At 34.3% G+C, this 19,572-nt stretch overlaps 1 protein-coding gene across 1 annotated transcript in view; it reads left to right on the top strand.

The window, feature by feature from the left end:
• Nucleotides 1-7,897: 7,897 nt before the first annotated feature.
• The window catches only part of LOC144446910 (sperm microtubule associated protein 2-like), a 34,573-nt gene continuing 22,898 nt past the window's right edge, over nucleotides 7,898-19,572 (top strand). The window contains exon 1 of the mRNA XM_078136756.1: nucleotides 7,898-8,004. Within this exon, the coding sequence (XP_077992882.1) occupies nucleotides 7,989-8,004 (16 nt within the window). The 5' untranslated portion in view covers nucleotides 7,898-7,988. The remainder of the gene's footprint in view (nucleotides 8,005-19,572) is intronic.

The raw sequence follows: 19,572 nt of genomic DNA, 5'->3' as shown, positions 1-19,572 counted from the left end.
CACTATCATCGACTGGTGGCAATTCTCTGTAAACATCCATTGCGAGGGGTGAGTCATCTCTGGTGACTGCTTGTCTATCTTAGAAGACGAGGGAGACGAGACTAATAACTTGTTATTTTCTGTCTTCCTTTACCATATCATTTATTCAGCTACTGTATAATTTCTTATTTCATTTAATTTTTTTACAAATTTGAACATAAACATTGATTATTGTATATAACATTTACTATTACCGAGCTTGCAAACTCGCCATCTTGGATGATGCTTTGTGGAAAATATGATGATAGATAGGACTCAATCACTGCTATCAATATAGTTGTCGGTGTTCCTTGCAACAACCAATAATATCAACATAGTTGTCAAAGTTCCTTGAAACAGCCATTAATATCAATATTGGGTGTCAAAGTTCCTTGCAACAACCCATAATATCAACACAGTTGTCAAAGTTCCTTGCAACAATCACTGATATCAACATAGTTGCCAAAGTTCCTTGCAACAACCAATTGTATCAATAAAGTTGCCAAATTCCTTGCAACAACCAATAATATCAACATTGGGTGTCAAATACCTTGCAACAACCAATTATATCAATATTGGTGTCTAATTTCTTGCAATAACTAATAATCTAGCCTTTGAATCATTACTCAATCTTTGCATGACCGTTTGCGGCGATACAATTAACGATAACCTAATCATGTTGTCATTTGCATTTGAGCTGGCGCAGTTTTGGGTTGCAAGTTGCGTTGTACTTGTGGGATACACTGACCTGTCGTTATCTTGGCATGAAAAATACAAAAAATTAAAGTGACAGTCTGAAATCGAGGTCTAAGTTTCTGCTATAAAAACCAGTTTACAATATACACATACGGTACATTATCTCAATCAATCAAATTTATAACATGTCAAATTAATATTCTAGAGCACAATAGCGCTGAGTGATTTGCTAAACAAATGGATCTTCAGTTTCGCTTGAAACATCCAGGTTAATGGCTGGATGTCAAGTGAAAGCGACGAGGTCCAAAGTGTTTGAACATTTGTTTGTAATTTGTTTTTATTTGTAAGCAGGTTCTTGTTTTGTGTGACCGATCACAAATATACACATTTGGCCTACCAGAAGTCGGTCATATCAAGCTACTCCACACCCCTGCTATGGAAATTGAGTGGTCCAAAGCCGGAAGCAAAATAATAAAATAATCCTTGAAGAAAATATTAGAAACATCTTAAAAGAATTTTTTTTTTAAATCCTGAAGAAATTTTTTTAAAAATCAGAAATGTGTTTACAAGACAAAAATATATTTTAAAAGTGAAGAAATATATTTAAAAAGGCAGAAATATTTAAAAATCCTACAACTATTTTTTTTTAAATGGACATAAAATGAAATCGTACAACTAATAAAAAATTCAGAAAATAAAAATAATGCAAATTCAAAATGTTCTTTTGGCTATAGCCTACTCGGCTTGCCATAGTTGACCCGAAACTCGTATTCTTTTTCGAGTTTTCTGGAATTCTCTCCGCCACTTTCTTTTTAATTTTTGCTGTGACCACAGCAAATTGCTACAGCAAATCACCGTTTCTCTGCTTTCTTCATGTTTATAGTTACTCGGCTAGTAGTTGCATCGCTGGGCTACTAGTGTCTGACGTTGACCTAGTTAGAAGTATTAGAAGTAGACACTTATCGATCGAAATACCAATGAATCACATATTAACCTTCCATGTCTAATTTTAAGAATTTATGATCGAAATTTATGATCAAATTTTAAGAGGCGTCCGGGTAATGTATCCGAAAATGTTTGACAGAATGAGCTATGAGTTACGATATTGCCACATCCTTCAATTGAATATTTGTCAGTTATAATGAGGTTAGAAAGAGAAATGGATACAAGTAAACCGTGTAAAACATATCAAATGTAAAATATACAGTAATATTAAGACAAAGTAGCTTAAAGACAAATTCGATGCATGATTTACCGCTGTAGTCTTGACTTTGTTGCAGTATAGGGGGGTTAAAATATCAATCGTTACTAGGGCATCGGGGGATCAAATGAAGTATCACGTGTTCTATTGTCCTCCACAGTGCCTCTGATTCATCGTCAAGTATATCTGTTCTCGTGAGCCAAAGTAAGTTTTCCTGGACTGGGGAGCGTGTTTTATCGTCATCGCAAAGGGCATAGCGTTTTACGACTTTAGGAGGCGCGTTTTACCGTTCGTGTAAAATGTCTAGTTGTTTTGCGACGCTGGCGAGCGTGTTCTACCATTGCCGCAAAACATTTCAGTGATTTTCGACGCTGTGGAACCGTGACGAATTCTTTCGTCAAGTTACCACAAAGAATCTAGGGATAGTAAGAGAATTATTAGTGGTTTTACAACGTTTTACGTCTCATTAGTTTAGTAAATAGCACTAAGTTCAATAATTCATAAGAAGAAAATGCACTTTTCAGTTTAATGTGATAGTTTCAAGTAAGCAGGAAATTACACACGTTAAGAAATTCTCAAAATATTTACATTAGCAGGAGTAATTTTGTCCAGATGAGCTTTTATTGTGCTCACATATGAAGTAGTAACTTTAACAGATCATTTTTACGACCAAAACCTAATTTTTGTTATTTGTAATATTTACATCGAAAATGTGTTGGATGAAATGCACTATTAAAGGCGATACGACAGTCCCCGATATTTTTTACTGTAAATTATAATTGAGTTACATTCATTACCTATACCTGGCAACTCGCCAAAACATATGCATTGTAAATATTTAATAAAAGGTATATGAGCTTTTGGATGACCACGATTTGCGACCTCATTTTCAAATATGTTATTTAATATTAATACGACAGTCCCCGATATTTTTTACTGTAAATTATAATTGAGTTACATTCATTACCTATACCTGGCAACTCGCCAAAACATATGCATTGTAAATATTTAATAAAAGGTATATGAGCTTTTGGATGACCACGATTTGCGACCTCATTTTCAAATATGTTATTTAATATTAAGCAAACATATGGTCGTTTATGCTGGTACGTGAACCGAAAATGGCATACAATTTTCCCACGCCAACTCATCATTAGAAGGCAAATACCTCAGATAATGACATATTAATAGGGTTATTGAAAACGTTGATTGTCGTATGAGTTGACATTAAAGCGGGACATAGGTTGGGCTAATTTTATCTTAGCTGCATTTCGTTATGCTCAGGGGACCAAGAAAGTCGCTTTCATCAACCCTACACCCGGCGATCCCGAGCTCTCTAAAATGGCGTTATAAAGATTGGAAAAACTGACTCCGGCTTTTTATTCAAACAAACAAACAAACAGACAGACAGACAGACAGACACAGACTGATTGATTGATTTTGTGGAGATTGTTCCAAGAGTTGGGAAGCTCCTAACCTTGTTTATTTCCCAGCCTCCCCATTATTTGTCTCCTTTAACAGCTTTTTTAAATCAAGTACACGTGGAAGGATAAAAAATCAGTGAATAACGGTAACTGTACCCTTTCAAACAAATATGACCACCAAGAACCATACAGTTACTGACTGTACCCTTTTAAACAAAAATAACCACCAAGAATCATACAGTTACAGACTGTACCCTTTTAAACAAAAGTAACCACCAAGAACCATACAGTTACAGACTATACCCTTTTAAACAAAAGTAACCACCAAAACTACACAGTTGCAGGTAGTACGTACTTTTTATTCTAAAGTAATGACGAAAGTTCGACTGAGGAAAGGTATTATGTAAATCTTGTAAATTTCTGCTCAGATACATAGTTTGTTTGAGCTTCCCTTTAATAGATACAGGCTAGGTTTTCGTAGCATAGGACCACATAATGTGCATGTGCATCAGACGACTGTTGCAAGTACTAAGGCTGGGAGGCCGGGAAATTTGTGGGGCATGAAAAAAATTAAGGGTTCAAAGGGGGGCATGAAAATTCTGATGGTCTGGAAGGGGTGGGGACCGAAACAGTTTGCTCATGATTTGAACCAAATTAAACCTCGGGAGCGGTAGTTTACAGAGTAAATTAAAGAATTTCCCACGGCTTCGCCGTAATAACTTATCAACTCTATCTTCAGTAATGAGGTGGGTGACAGCCGTGCAAATGTATTTCGTATTTGTGTATCTCTCTCTCTCTCTCTCTCTCTCTCTCTCTCTCTCTCTCTCTCTCTCTCTCTCTCTCTCTCTCTCTCTCTCTCTCTCTCTCTCTCTCTCTCTCTCTCTCTCTCTCTCTCTCTCTCTCTCTGTGGAGACCTTTTTAAACATTCAAACCTCAGGAGCAGTCGTTTACCTTGTACGTTTGCAAAATTGTTCACTTCATTTAATACCTACATACATTTAATTGTGAGTCAGTCGATAGCCAAGTGAATGTGTGTGTCTGCCAAAATAACTCTGTTTAAGTTAAAGTATAGGTAAAATAGCCATACAGTTGTATAATAATATATTGAAAGTAAGATTTTGGTATTGAAGACAATTTTCAAGTACCCTATGGCATTCGATGATGTAATGTTCATGCCCCTAATTGATCTCCCACATGTCCTTATCTTCACAAAAAGTACTTAGCGTGGGAGGGGGACATAATGTATCCCCCCCCCCCCCGCCGTAAATTCCGACCCCAGCCTAGTACTTGTAATACTGGCACGTGAATAGGAAGTCAGAGATTATAATTATATTTATTTTCATCATTATGGATATACCTGTAACATCCTCTCAACGGTAGGGAATACTTGAAATTTGTTCAGCATAATTTTCCCCATTGTTTTCATAATGACTGCGGAAATAAAGTAAAAGAAAAGGTGATGGATTATTGTGACGGGTTTATTGACATTGCGCCCTCAGTGTTGATGTTAAACCATTCACATTGCACTGACCGGGCAAGATACAAGATACAAGATACACGAAATAGGCACGTGTTCTTCGATGTGTCGCCAAAAACTACAAAACCCTTCAATATGAAAATTAATACATTTCCATCCAGAGAGTCTTTTATAACCTAGACTGAAATTTGAAATCGATACAGGAATGCAAAGTACATGTAAAGTCGGACTTGGGCCATTGAGATATGGATTCTATTTCTAAATTGAACAGGTATTATCAATACTCATTTATCTGGAATGAAACGTATGCAAATATTGACAACGAACAGAATAATTGTATTTGAGTATACAGGTTTTATTTTTCATTTTTGTAAGTGTTTCGACGGTGACCATGTAGAGGAGTTGTTGCTTTCTGTCCTATTTTACAATTCACTGAAGATAAAGGTTACAGTGTCCTGTCAAGTTATGTGCCAAAGTGTACTTCGAAAACAGATCAATGTAATATTCTCATCGATTTCAGCAAAGTTGTTTCATATGTCGAGTGTCATGGAGAGATTTTACCGGGAGTCTAGGACGAGTCTATGTGTTCTGGAGTTTAAGCGAGTGTGAAACTAATGAGACCCCACTGTCGACTAAAGCTAGTGTATAAATTGGCACATAAATAGGACACATTACATCTTAATCGAGGGCAAATCATCGTGTAGGTCCGTGCAGCATGACAATGAGCTATTTGAGACTTCTTGACCTAGATTTGGTGACCTATACATAAGGGTGTGCTTTTTTTCAAAATGTATGGTAACCAAAATATCGTCCGTTATATTTATACAATAGAAGACAGTTAACCTGAAATAAAGCGTCACCAGTCTCAGTAAAAATCTTACACTGTTCAACATCATTTTCTGGCTCGAGCAAATGTTTACTGAAATAACTTTGTTACATTGTATCGTCTGGCTCAACAAAAATCTTACCAACATTGTTATATTGTATCGTCCGGCTCGACAAAAATCTTACCAACATCGCTTAATTTTTGAGTGAGCTATCTTAGATTACAGTGATCAACACCCATAAAGGAATTCATATGTAACAATTGTGTAATTATGTTTTGTCATGCCAGCAGACGATAAAATGTCATGATATAAGGGTGACCTTTTTTTTGTTTCTCATCTCCATTGGAATAGTCAGGCGGGGCGGGCGGGCAATGACATATAGCCTTGTCAGAACTGACTGGTGTACATGTATAATTTATTATTGTCCCAGTTTCTTACATAAATTCTTTAATATTACTTTGCGTAAGAGTTCAAACATACCTCTACTCTATACATATACATGTATTATCTAGCTACCACACTAATTACAGAACATGTCATGTAAATGCTTGGCTGTTTCACAATTAATGCTTCACTTATTGCACTTTGGGGCAAAAATGAACTTGAAGGTTTCGTAATGGTAATCTTCAGAGATAGTTTATAAAAGAAGTTAATCTAAATCGTTCTACTGTTCAGTGTGAAGAGTAGATGCACTTTCTATTTAGGACACCACATCTCATCAGATCCCAGTTTCTATTAAGTATTATACACTAGGTATGACCACCTAAAGTTCTCTAACATACCAGTGACTTTTAACACTATACACGCAATATTAATGCCACTGTACTAATGTTACGGGCCCATTTTTATGTGACATGGGAAACTCGTTTAAAATTTACATTAACTTTAGCTTAGAAAACTTTCGAAGCTTTGAAATATTACCCCAAAGGCTATGATCTGATGAATAACCTAAAAATTGCCTTAATAGAACCAAAATTCCTGTGGATCTGCTAGGGGAGACCCCTAGGACTCCCTCATCCCCAGAGGTCACTCATGCATTCAATCAACAATCAGACGAACCAACCGTTTTAATGTCATAATGGTATTAAACTTTTCTTAAATATTTTCACCCTATGCAAATTTGAGATGATATTGTCTTTTAAGAAAGAAGTGAAATGTTTGCTAAGATATTCAAAAATTGCCTTAAAACTCCAAATCTCCCTTACCAATGATACTACCATTAGATGTGCTGACCTTTACTATAATGACTGAGAACATATTTCAACTCTATGTAAGTATGTATGTAAGTTATAGATAATAGTTTCTGATACTTAATGGTGTTGTCTTGTAAAACTTGGAAATTATTGTCTGAAAGTGTCTGAATAGGCTAAAAATGGGCTTTAAGAATAAATAAAAAAAAAACCTGTAGAACTGTAGAACTGTGGTGGTGGTGGTTGTTTTTCTTGTTGATGGTATTTATTTATTTATTTATTTATTTATTGGGGGTCATATTTGTTGCATATTCAATACAAGGTACAACTTACTAAACAAGCATCCTTACTATTGGTAGGGGTTCAAACCAGGCATAATAATACACTGTCATAATTAGTATGCATAAAATAAAATGCCGAAAAGACCCTTATTATGCTTATGTTACTTAACGACAGAAAACAATTTGAGATGCCATCAAATATATGACGTCACGGTACTAGAATACGGCTTTTTTGTATTTTCATCGACATATATTGACTCAAACTCAGTTTGTGACACGATAAAGTTCAACTTGTCATTGGAGGGAAACTCTGGTTTTATGTTTATGTTATGTTTAGCTATTGGTTGTTGTGTTTTGGGGAGAGAGAGAGAGAGAGAGAGAGAGAGAGAGAGAGAGAGAGAGAGAGAGAGAGAGAGAGAGAGAGAGAGAGAGAGAGAGAGAGAGAGAGAGAGAGAGAGAGAGAGAGAGAGAGAGAGAGAGATTAGTATTGTATAAAGCTTAATGGTTTCCCGGGGGCGGGGTAGGTAGGTACTACAACCTTTACAAATAAAGTGTTATGGTATAGATTGTTTCCCTCCTACCATGCATGACACCCTGTACGCTGCATGGTACGCTTGGTGTAACAGGACCCACATATACACCTGTACGAAAACTACATACTTGCTAATTAGCATATTGTTGTCAAGCACTCGTAACCATGAGACGCTTTGTCGATAGAACGTGTGCGTTCGATCGAAGCATGGAACACTTACATAATCGTATCAGAACTTCCGCACTTGGCCATCACGCGCGTACTCTTCTCCTTTTAGGGCGTGGAGGTAAAACAGTTTTATCATCAACAATACACCACTGTGGATTTACAAATGATATAACAATGGCTGCGGTTCAGGGTAAGTATATTTCCATCTTTTGAATTTTCATATTTTAAAAATATTAAAAATATCAATGGAAAATGAGGTAAATTTTGGCAAAGTAAATTCATAACTTTCGAAGCTATTATTGTCTCCTGTTCAACATGGACGGAGAAAGTTATAGAACAAGAATTGTTTACATATATTTCGGGCTTTGCAACTTTGTAAATATAAACACATTTCACCATCACAAACCGCCAGTAAGTTGTCATCAGTTCACGTTCGTGGGGCTCTTATGTCATGATTTACTGCTTTGTTCGCCGACCTCTGGCCGTAGTTGCGAGAGCAACTATACTGTTGTCCACTGTGCTATTATAAGCTGGGCAGTCACAGTTGGCACGGAACAGGTAATCGGCATTTTTTTGGGTTATATTTGTTTTAATGTGTCAATAGTGTTGAATTTGTCGCACAGGCATCAAGCTTAAGTCTATCCCATTATATAATGCCGAATTCGTGCCAGCAGGTAAGGTTTTCTAGGCGACGAAAACCTGGTAACGTGATGTGGTAACAAACCAGTACCTATTCATGTAATAGTAACACCTGACGCCATCTTACACGGGAGGACGTCCGCACCGGTACACTGGTACGCGGTACTTCGTTTTGTGTGTGTTTCATTAATTTTCATGGGCTGTCGCTTGTTGATATGACGACTTTGCTGTCGGCCAGTTTGCGTACATTTGTCATCCCGTAAAATCATGTTCATATGTGGGGGTAACTATCACCTGGCCTTTAATTCGGTCACTGTTCCAACTCAGTGCTGCCTCTATCTCGCAAAGATAAACATGGTATTCAAGGTATAATCAGAATCTTAATATGTTGAATTTGTTAAATTTTCGACTGTCGCCAGTGTCGGTTCACAATCTCAATTTTGTACGTGCTTTCAAACAAAGTCCCTCTAGATTCAAATGGCGTTTGGACTGAGGTGTACGTTCTAAATTTAAAATCTGCGATGCATAAAACTTTGCGAGACGGAAAATGGTACAGTGTAAAATGTTTAACATGAACGAAACTACCAAGTGATTGGAGATGGACGTACATGTTTCAATTAAAAATTTGAATAATCCGAACAATAACATTTAGAGCTAGAGTGAACCGAGCTCTTCAGCTAGTGGAAATCATTTTACAGGAAGAAAAAGCAGTTTTTCGTGCGTTTCGTTACGACTTCGATACAGTATTCAGTGACCAACACGAGATTTCAAGTCCTTGAAAGTACTGGTGTGTGTTGTATCACAATAGCGATTGTTGGGGCTGGCGTTCAAACTTACTCAAATACCTAAAGTAAAATCTGTATAGAAGGAGATTGGAAAATAATAACATTGCGTTTAGTATTACATTGTACAGACTGTATGTTTATGAAGACTAGAACTTTGATGTTAATATTAGAAACAATCCTAGGAACATTTCGAGATTCACCAGGCACTATCCGTTGTTTTGGCACTGTGAAGAACGCGAGTTGTGATTTTATCAATCATATTTGAAAACTGTGGGATATTTTTAAGATGTACGTTGGTTATACCTCCTTGGTGAACAACCCAGCATGTTTTTTGAGGAAGTGAAGACGAGTTGATTAGTAATTTTGACACAATACTACAGTGACTATGTACACTGCTAAATCATAGACCCTACACGGCTAAATGGGTGCTAATTGTACCCTATTTGTACACGTCATCAAAAAGACGTCACATACTTTACAGTCACATACTGTAAGCAGGATTAACTCCCGGGTGGTCAGATTTTATATCTTGACGATATTTGGCTTGGACGAGAAGTCCCTCATACTACAATAGAATGTCACAGTTGTTGCAACTATAGTGTATTTTTACCCTTTAGGACTGGAAACGGTTTATTCCTTACAATAAGTTACATGGCTGCTCCTCGTTAATAGTAATAGTACTGTGTACCCTGGCTTGATAGCCATGTGTAAACAAACAGTTTAGACCATATAATCTCATTGTCAACAAATTATGAATTGTGGGAATGATACATTTCAGCAATTAGAACCACGTAAATAAGTAAAAACTAAGACTGCAAATGATAAGGCCTAAAAAATCGTGTGGTTCCAATTACGCTCAATTTTATAGAATAGGTGGGGTAGGTAGATTTCAATTGTTATTTTATTTTATGATATATATTTTCTGTGTGAGTGTCTAGTTCAGGTTTTCCATTGTTTTCCATATGGTCTCTGTGTTATTAGTTTCTTCCTATCAGATGTACAGCCATTACAGATGGGAAGAATAGTTTTATTTTGTCTTTTTAAGTTGATGTCAGTTTCCGCATCCACTATTTCTTGTGCGACTTCACACAATTTTTGCAATTTTATCATTTTTTTCTTGAATACATCAAAAAAAGTTTAGAGTCGGCAGTGAAAAGCTAGGTGGGGTCTGGTAACCAGAACCAAACAATTATTTTTAGTCCTAATTCTAGTTTAATACAGCTCTTGAGGCTTTGAGGTATAATCAGATTTTCCTTATTTTCATCTTAAACATAAAAACCAGTGGAGATTTGTTATAACATTCTTTTTAAAGAGACAAAGGGTGCCATTAGTAGCAAACAGTACCACCATAAGATAGACAAATACAACACATGTAGGTAAAGATACCTCACCAGACACACAGACATAGATATTATGGTCTTCATCCTCCTTGAACATCATTTGTTCCTTTTTTGTACATTTTTACCTCCAAACATTATTAATTACAAGATATAATGAAATCAACACTCTACTGTATATTGAAAATATATTTTCTGTATTTGTATTGTCTATTAAATGTTGAAATAATGTACAGATGACTGAAATATTGTAGACTAATATAGCTTTGGTATACCTACTAGCCCACCCACCCCACCCCCACCCAACCCCACCCCACCCCACCTCCAGCTCCATCTCAATGTATAAGAATTGACAGGGTACATGTAAGTAAGTTATCTGATAAAGGTGGGCTACTATTCAGTTAGCTCAATGAATGTTTGACTGTCAGCTCCCCTTTACACGGGCAAGTTGACAGCTAAATAAAGCAAAGATTAGATAGTCAGCTAAGTTTGTATTCAATTCAATACTGAATCTTAATTCTGAAGGATTCAACAGTTACTGTAATTGTGTATAGAAATCACTTAGTGTTTTCCACCACCCTATAGTATACCAAGTAAAGTGTATACCACTCATGACTCATAGATTGAATAACGGTGCACTCAGAATAGTTTATTCATGGCAAATCAAAATGAAGTGATATGCTGTGTATTCATACCAACCAAGCATGCTTTTACTTCATGTAATGGCTCCCCTCTACACAAGCTGCGAACACAATGATCCCATTCAAACGTATAATTGGTTTTGCTCTTTCTGGTTGTTAGAGTGAGTTCACTATTTTCGCATTCTTGAAGGTGTTCCACAGCTTACCATGGTAAGGTACATAAGAGATGAACACAGGTGTTTCTAATACTTAGCATCACTTTGTTTCACCTTGACAAACTCCTGGTATAAAGATGGTAAAGGGCATTTGATCAAAACATTAATCCCCATTGATATAAGACTGTTTATATACCCTGTCAACAATTTTTATGAAGTTTTGTGGTGTGTTCCATTCCCTTCAGTACATTGCTATGGTTTCCGTGTACATACATGTATATGTACCTATATCTCTATTTTTTCAACTCAATGGACTGAAGACATTTCATAATACATGTACACAATTGACTATCCCAACTTATTGTACCACCTAACTATCCCAGCTTATTTTACCAGCTAACTATCTCAACTTGCCACCTAATTACCCCACCTTACCACCTAATTATCCAAACTTACCACCTAACTATCCCAACTTACCACCTAATTATCCCAACTTATTTTTACCACCTAACTATCCCAACTTATTTTACCACCTAACTATCCCAGCTTATTTTACCACCTAACTATCTCAACTTGCCACCTAATTATCCCAACTTATTTTTACCACCTAATTATCCCAACTTATTTTTACCACCTAATTATCCCAACTTACCACCACAACAAAAATAGGTACACACAGCAAAGGGGTAATAACAACAAAAATAGGTACAAACAGCAAAGGGGTAATAACAACAAAAATAGGTACACATAGCAAAGGGGTAATAACAACAAAAATAGGTACAAACAGCAAAGGGGTAATAACAACAAAAATAGGTACACATAGCAAAGGGGTAATAATAACAGGAACATACAGTATGTTAAGGAAAAGACTATAATAATACTTTGTAAAATTCAACCACAGGTCCCACACTGAGTATAAGATATGGTTATATTCACAAGTCTTTGGTATTGAATTGACAATAAAACTGCTTTATCATACACATGTAGTGGTATGACTTTTAAAAGTCTAGACTAATCCATTATGTTTGGTTTGTCACAATATTGTAACGTATAAATACAGTGGTAGTCATGGAAACAATCACTTGCCAAGTTGCCTCCACAATAATCGGAATAAGATCATTTGTTTGCAATGCTACATTTTGTATTTTCAGATTCATATTTCTGCATATAATTCACCATACCTTTATCTTCTACTTTGACCTTTGACTCTAGTTTGGCTAAATACTTCCTATATCAACACATCTAATGTTCTTACATTTTCCTCAGATTTTTGTTTCTTTATTTTCTTCTTATCTTGTTTCTTAGCATCAATCTTCAAAATATTAGATCAGTCACCAATTGAAAAAAATCTCTTATAACACATTGCCAAGTGATCAAACTCTACCAACACCTTATGAATTATAACCCTATAATTTGATGACATACAAAAATAGGATTAAGTAGTTCAAATGTTTATTTGTACTGTTTACACATGGACATCAAGCCAGGGTACAGAGTGCCATCAATGAGCATCATAAGCTATTAAGGAGAATTGACCCAATTCTAAAATAATGTTTGATATATATTTAAAACATCAATGAAAAATATCAAAGGTTACAGATATTGAGGCTTTGAATTTTTTTTCCAAATTTCAAAAGGATAAAATTGTGGAATTTTGGATGCACCTGAATTGTTAGTCTGTAAGGTACACCATGACAAGGTGTCTTCACACATCGGCCAACCCCCAGAGGATGCCAGTGAGCTTACAGTCTACTGAATGGTATACAGTTTGGTGACTTAATACTTTGAAAAAAAAAGAGAATTTTCATCACCCTGGAAGTAATTGCCTTTTCTGAAATAAATATTTCATGTCCTGAATGATAAGTATTTATGATTTCATCATTAGAATATAAAATGATATTTAGTTCACAGGAAATTCATGCAGAACTTATTTTTGCAATTTTACCACATTACCACGTCCACCTTATCAAAAAGTAATTGTGAGTTTTTATAATTTAACCGGCAAAAGAAAATTATGAAACTGAAGTAGAGAAGGTTATTTTGATGGCATTGTTTTGATTGAAATGAAAATTGATGCAATTTAATACATGTTAATGATTTAAATTCAAAGTCACAGGTCTAATGCTTGTACCTTGCAACAGATGAAATAGACTGTCGATATTCACTTGCACTAATTCATATTTATTTATTTTTTTAAAGAATTTTATTATTAAAGTTAGTACAATTATTTGAGATTTATTATTATACATTTACATGGAATTTTGAGTCTTTATCAATATGAGTTGCTGTGCCACAAAAATTTTTTTTTAGCAGAGGCTATACATATTAGAGGTCACAACCCACTTGTTCACAGTAATAATGAATAAATCATATTTACAAATGTATATGTATATATATTTATTTATGTAAAATTGTGACAAACTCCTGTTTTGAAAATCATGACATGTTGGATATATTTTTATGAGTTATAAAATGTCATTTTTCAAATACATTGAAATTGTTGAATTTCATCATGGTTTTGTGTAACAATTAATAAAATATTTATCTAGATCTTTATATCATTTTGATAACTTGAAATATTTCAAATGATAAGATGTTGTTCATATAGTGACTCAGCATTATGTTTGCAGAACAAATGAGAAAAATAGTCAGAAATGTGATAAGCAGGTGTTCTTTGACTGTGTACAGATGTACTCAATGTACAAGACAAGGTTTGCTTTCTTAACATGGTTCAATTTTGGGACTGTTTTGTGAGTTGCAATTTGAAATTACTGTTTTTTTCTTTCAAGTCAAGTGAAAGCTTCCAAACCAGAAAACATAATACATGATAATATAATTAAAAATAATGTAATATCATAAACACAGCTACATGAATATTTCATATAAACTAATATGGTTTTCAATTATTCATGAAATGTTTGACAAGTCCTCATACATGTAATCCAATGAAACTTGACACCTGCGTAGGAGAAAGGTCATTGTTATAGTAACCAAGTAACTGAAGACATAATTGGCTCTTAAACTTCCACTGTGTAAAGTATGCAGACACGTTCTCATACTTGCACACAATAGGCTCTCATTTATTTGCCATTTGTTTAAGATAATAGACTGTGTTCACAGGTAGCAACAGTGCTATAGAGTACTGCCGTCTTGAGAGCTTAGCTGATACATTGATAGTTATGCCGCCACGGAGTGGAAGTCGAGGCTCAGGAGGCTCTATACACCAAAATAATGCTCGTAAGCCAAATTATTATTTATTTCATATTGATGAATTACATTTTATAATCAATCGTGGTATCTTTGTAGTCAATTTTTAAGTGTTTTAGAGCGGACAACATAGACATGACTATTAAGTACCAGTAACATTATATTTTATTTTATTCTTCTTTTCAAACTTTAAACACAAAATTTCCTGAGGGCAACTTTAAGAATTTGTTAAGTTTGATAACAAAGCTGCTAAGTGATTGAAGCACAGGTGGCAACCATTTATGTATAATAGAAAGCTTTAATTTACTAACAGAGGAATACAATTCTCTGCCTTTCTGTGTTTGTTGTTCAAGCTGAAGTCCACCATGCTGGTGTCTTTTTAGGTGCCTGCTTTTAACGCGAGTGAAAAAAATTTCAGATTTTTTACAATTTTATACTTTACATTTGTATTCAAAAGTGTGACATTGAGTGTTTTTGAAATACTAAAATACCCCATTAAATAACATTTTAATAAAAAAAACAACATTCACAACTTTGAGCTGTACCCAAGCTATGAAATTCACATTCAAGTGAACCTTTTAAATAACATTTTCATAATTGTATTTGTCCGATCAAAGTTACCATATATGTTGGCCTGAGCAATCTTGAAGGTTTTGAAAACTGACTGTTTAGACAGCACTATTGGCTTGGCATCCATGCTACGACTGTAGCTACAATCGCTGATCGGTTGTCATTGGACCATATTGATTTTGTGTTTTCTATAGAATCTCAGTGGTATCAAGTATACTAAAAAGTTAAATAGCTACACACATTTGAAATGTAACCTTGCTAGGGTCGAAAGATTATCTCTTACAGTTAACTTATCCTGTTGTGTGTTGTTTTCTCTGCCGTCTGTAGCATGTAACTTTTGACAATATACAACCACATCAAGACCACTGGGATGAAATAACCAGTTGGATTTTTGCCAAGGACGTATACCATGAGTTGTAAACTGAACTACTGGAGTGATAGGAACTTTTAAAACTCTTAGAATTGAACTATTTTTCATTTTTATCAGTTTTCATTTTCACTTTGTGTACACTATGATTGTACTATGATGTACACATGCATCAAAGGTACATGGTTTCACAAAAAATACATTAGTACTAAAAAAAATATATCAAAATGAAAGCTAGAACTAGGTGAAAATACCTTGAAAGTACAAGGTTAAATCCAGTCTTTTTTTTATTTCATATCTGATTATGATTAACTGATAAAATATTTCATATGGGACTCTTTCTGTACATGTATGCAGTTGAATTACCTCTTCATTGCATGCCAGGGTTTATGTAGGCAAAATATGGCCAATTTCTTTTATGGAGAGTCTAGAGATTGGATTATTCTTTGAGTGAGCTTGGGTGCTATAATTTAAAGAAAATTTTGAGGAATGTAAACATTTCTCATCTTTCAAATGAAAAATTATTGACACAATACTTAAAAATTATTGACACAAAACTTGAAAATTATTGACACGAAATGTAAAGATGAAGGTCTTCTAATAGGAAAGATTGTGACTGAAAGTTGACATCAGAATGTTATTGATACCTCTCTGACTCATTGTCCATGTTATCGCAAGCAAGATGATATTTCTTGCTGACGTGGCGGTGCTTCTTGTAGAGTACTATAAAGAGAGCTGTGGTTTTCCAACAACGCTCCAATTCTTTATATATATTTTGTAAATAAATGTGAATTTGGTAGCTACTGTTTAATTAATTCACAACATAATATCCCATCACAGTATAGAAATAAAATTCAACAGGGTTACTTCTTGTCATGGACCTAATAAATGCAATTTATAATGAGAGCAATTTTGAAATAAAAATTAATTTCCTGCATTAATAATTCACTAAATGAAAGCAATTATGAATGTGTGGGACACTCTTTCAATGGATAGAGTGAGTTCATTATTTGTACTATGTGTACATGTATAATTTCAAATTTATAAAACACTGTCACAGTGAGACACTAGCATGTGATCCATGACAAATTAGTTATTGTTGCCATGGATACAGGAAACAATGTTGATAACGTTTGTTGATAGTGCAATATACACATGTAGCTTTAAAACTGGTACATGTGTGTATATATATATATAGATGTTAATGGCCATTTCTATTCCGACTTCAGTTTTTAAGATAGCAACATGATTTGTGTGTGTTTGTTTGTTTGTTTGCTCGGTTGTTTGTTTGTTATTAATTATTAAAACATGAGGATGAATCAAATGACAGTGATAGATGGTTTGTTATTTGCTGACTCTCAAAACTGATAATGTTTGTGAATCATAAATATTATTTTCTTTGCATACTGTGTTTATCAATATTAGTCCATCCTATGAGTTGTTTATATGCCAGATCTCAGCATTTTTCTGTGTGTCTTAGAAATGACAATTTAAGTCAGAAGAATATTGTGAACCCTTTGACTTATAAATGTAAGTTTGGAATTTCAGTGATAAATGATAACTTTCATCCAGATGATTGCATTTGTGGTGTCTTTATCTCACCCTTAATGTGACTAAGCCATAGCAGGTGTTTTTATTTTCAAGGTTACTTGGGGGGTCAGATTCAAGAAATTCAAGATCAGGCAGGTCATGAGAAACAAAAATAAATAAGACCATCCTTACAACTACAAAATGTATGACAGCGGCAATCAAAGTTTTAGACCATCCTTACAACTATGACAGCGGCAATTGAAGTTTTGGACCATCCTTACAACTATGACAGCGGCAATTGAAGTTTTGGTTTGGTAAACTATTGTAACATATTGATAAAAGCTATTCGATGGATTTTAGTTTAATTGTAGTCACAGTAGAGTGGTGTTTCTGATAGCTAGTTTTTCTGAAGTGGTAACACACTATCTTGATTACTGGGAGATTATATCCACACAAGAGATGCACCGTTTAATATCACCCACTTATGGTATCTATCACATGCAACAGCAATAGTTTTAGACACTGCTGCTGTAGTAACATTGGAGTAAAACTTCTATAATATAATGATTAATGTCATTTATAACATACAGTGTAGATATACCATCATATAAAATGTTTGAAGCATAAAATTATGATAATGTAGAAATCTTAATACAGATATCCTAGTCTGTTGGTAGACACAAGTATATAAAACAGTTTTGACAAGTATGAGAATTAGTACATACCAGAGAAAAAGTTAGTCTGATCAATATTGTTTGACAGGCATATACTCTGACAATTAAACTATATCAAAAGTTTACATAATTCCATTTTTTGCATCCAGACTGCAATATTTACACTTTGAATTAAACACATTAGTCTCTGACAAAGCAATGTCAACACAACCACCCTAACAGTATGTACTCTGTAAATATTGAGGCAACTTTGCAGTTGGCTGTTCTGGGAGTTTATTTTCATTATAGCATAGACAAGATGTAACACTATAGTGAGCTGTATGCAAAGAGGCTACACTATAACTGAGTGCATACAGCATACATGAGGCAATACACCTCACATACAACACAGCTGGCAACATCACAAGACCCTGCCATTAGTTTTATGTGACAATGCTCAGTGCATTACTCACCAAATTGCCTCATGTGTCTTAGTTGAGAAGTAGTACAGTCTGAATATGGATAAAAAGCAGAATTTGAAACATAAAAAAATGAATTCTTGTTAAGTTCACACACTCATGAACATAATTATAGTCAATGGAGCTGATTTTAGATGGACTTATTTTACTATTTAGCTTGGAACATATTTTCCCCTCATGGTGTATCTACATGTCAATTTGTCTTGCCTATTGTTATGTTTTCATTTTTAACAAAGATATCAGAATCAAGCCTATTGTTATGTTTTCATTTTTAACAAAGATATCAGAATCAAGCCTATTGTTATGTTTTTATTTTTAACAAAGATATCAGAATCAAAACAACTTATGAGTTTAAGTAGAGAACCCAATGTAAAAAAAAAACAAAAAAAAACCCACTTTAATTTCTCGTACAGAAAATTTTAGAACATGTTACTTGTTAAGTGTTCAATACATATTTTTTCAAAATAAACTGTTAATATGTGTGTGGATATTTCTATTATCTATCAATTTATTTACTGAAAATCCATTATGAAAACAAATTTATATTATACTGGGAATCTAAATGTCTAATAAAATGTGTGATGACATCATTTTTATCTAAAAATAACCTTTTTTGGAAAGAAACTGTCTAATACTGTTTACGTTAGTTGTTGTTAGTAGTTCTACATCTGAGTTGTTGCATAAAAACAGATAAATAAATAAACAGTATACAATTGAATAATAAATCAACAATCAATACTTTATCAAAGTCAAATGCTACCTTCAAATTGCAAAAACAAAAATCCTTCATAACATAAAGGACAAATTATTTGAAATATTTGCAATTGGTGATGTTAATTAGTTTTCTACATCTTAGACACTATTTTCTTGTTTATTGACCTTTATCAGCAATGTAACCAATGAGGTGAAATGTATATATTGGCACTGTGGCTGTAGGGATGCCAGGTACAATGCAAACTGTCCACCACAGGTGGAACCTGAGTTCCATACATTGTTATGTAAATTAGAATAATTTAAATACCTTTTCATGTCCATGGCAATGTCATTCCTTGGATCAATAAAGTAATGTGTAGAAATACTTTCTAACAAGAACTAAACATTGCAACCTAATTATACCACAGAACAAGTTTTAATTCCATCTGACTGACTTGCTTTCTCATGAAAGAAACAACATCACTTGAAACCAGTGTGTCAAATTGCAAACTTTTCAGACATTAGTTGCACCCAGTTGAGAATTTTTTTAAAAAATACATGTGTTCAAATACGGGAGTAAAGAAAAAGCAAAGAAAAGCATTTTACTGGTACAGGTGATTCCTGTTAATGCTCAGAGGAAATTGAATTTTTTTTTTTTTTTTGAATGCTGAAATATTAGTTCTTTTATGTATTGTTATATTA

This window comes from Glandiceps talaboti, chromosome 15, assembly GCF_964340395.1.
Source record: "Glandiceps talaboti chromosome 15, keGlaTala1.1, whole genome shotgun sequence".
NCBI lineage: Eukaryota > Metazoa > Hemichordata > Enteropneusta > Spengelidae > Glandiceps > Glandiceps talaboti.
This window is presented reverse-complemented; position numbering and strand designations above follow the sequence as displayed.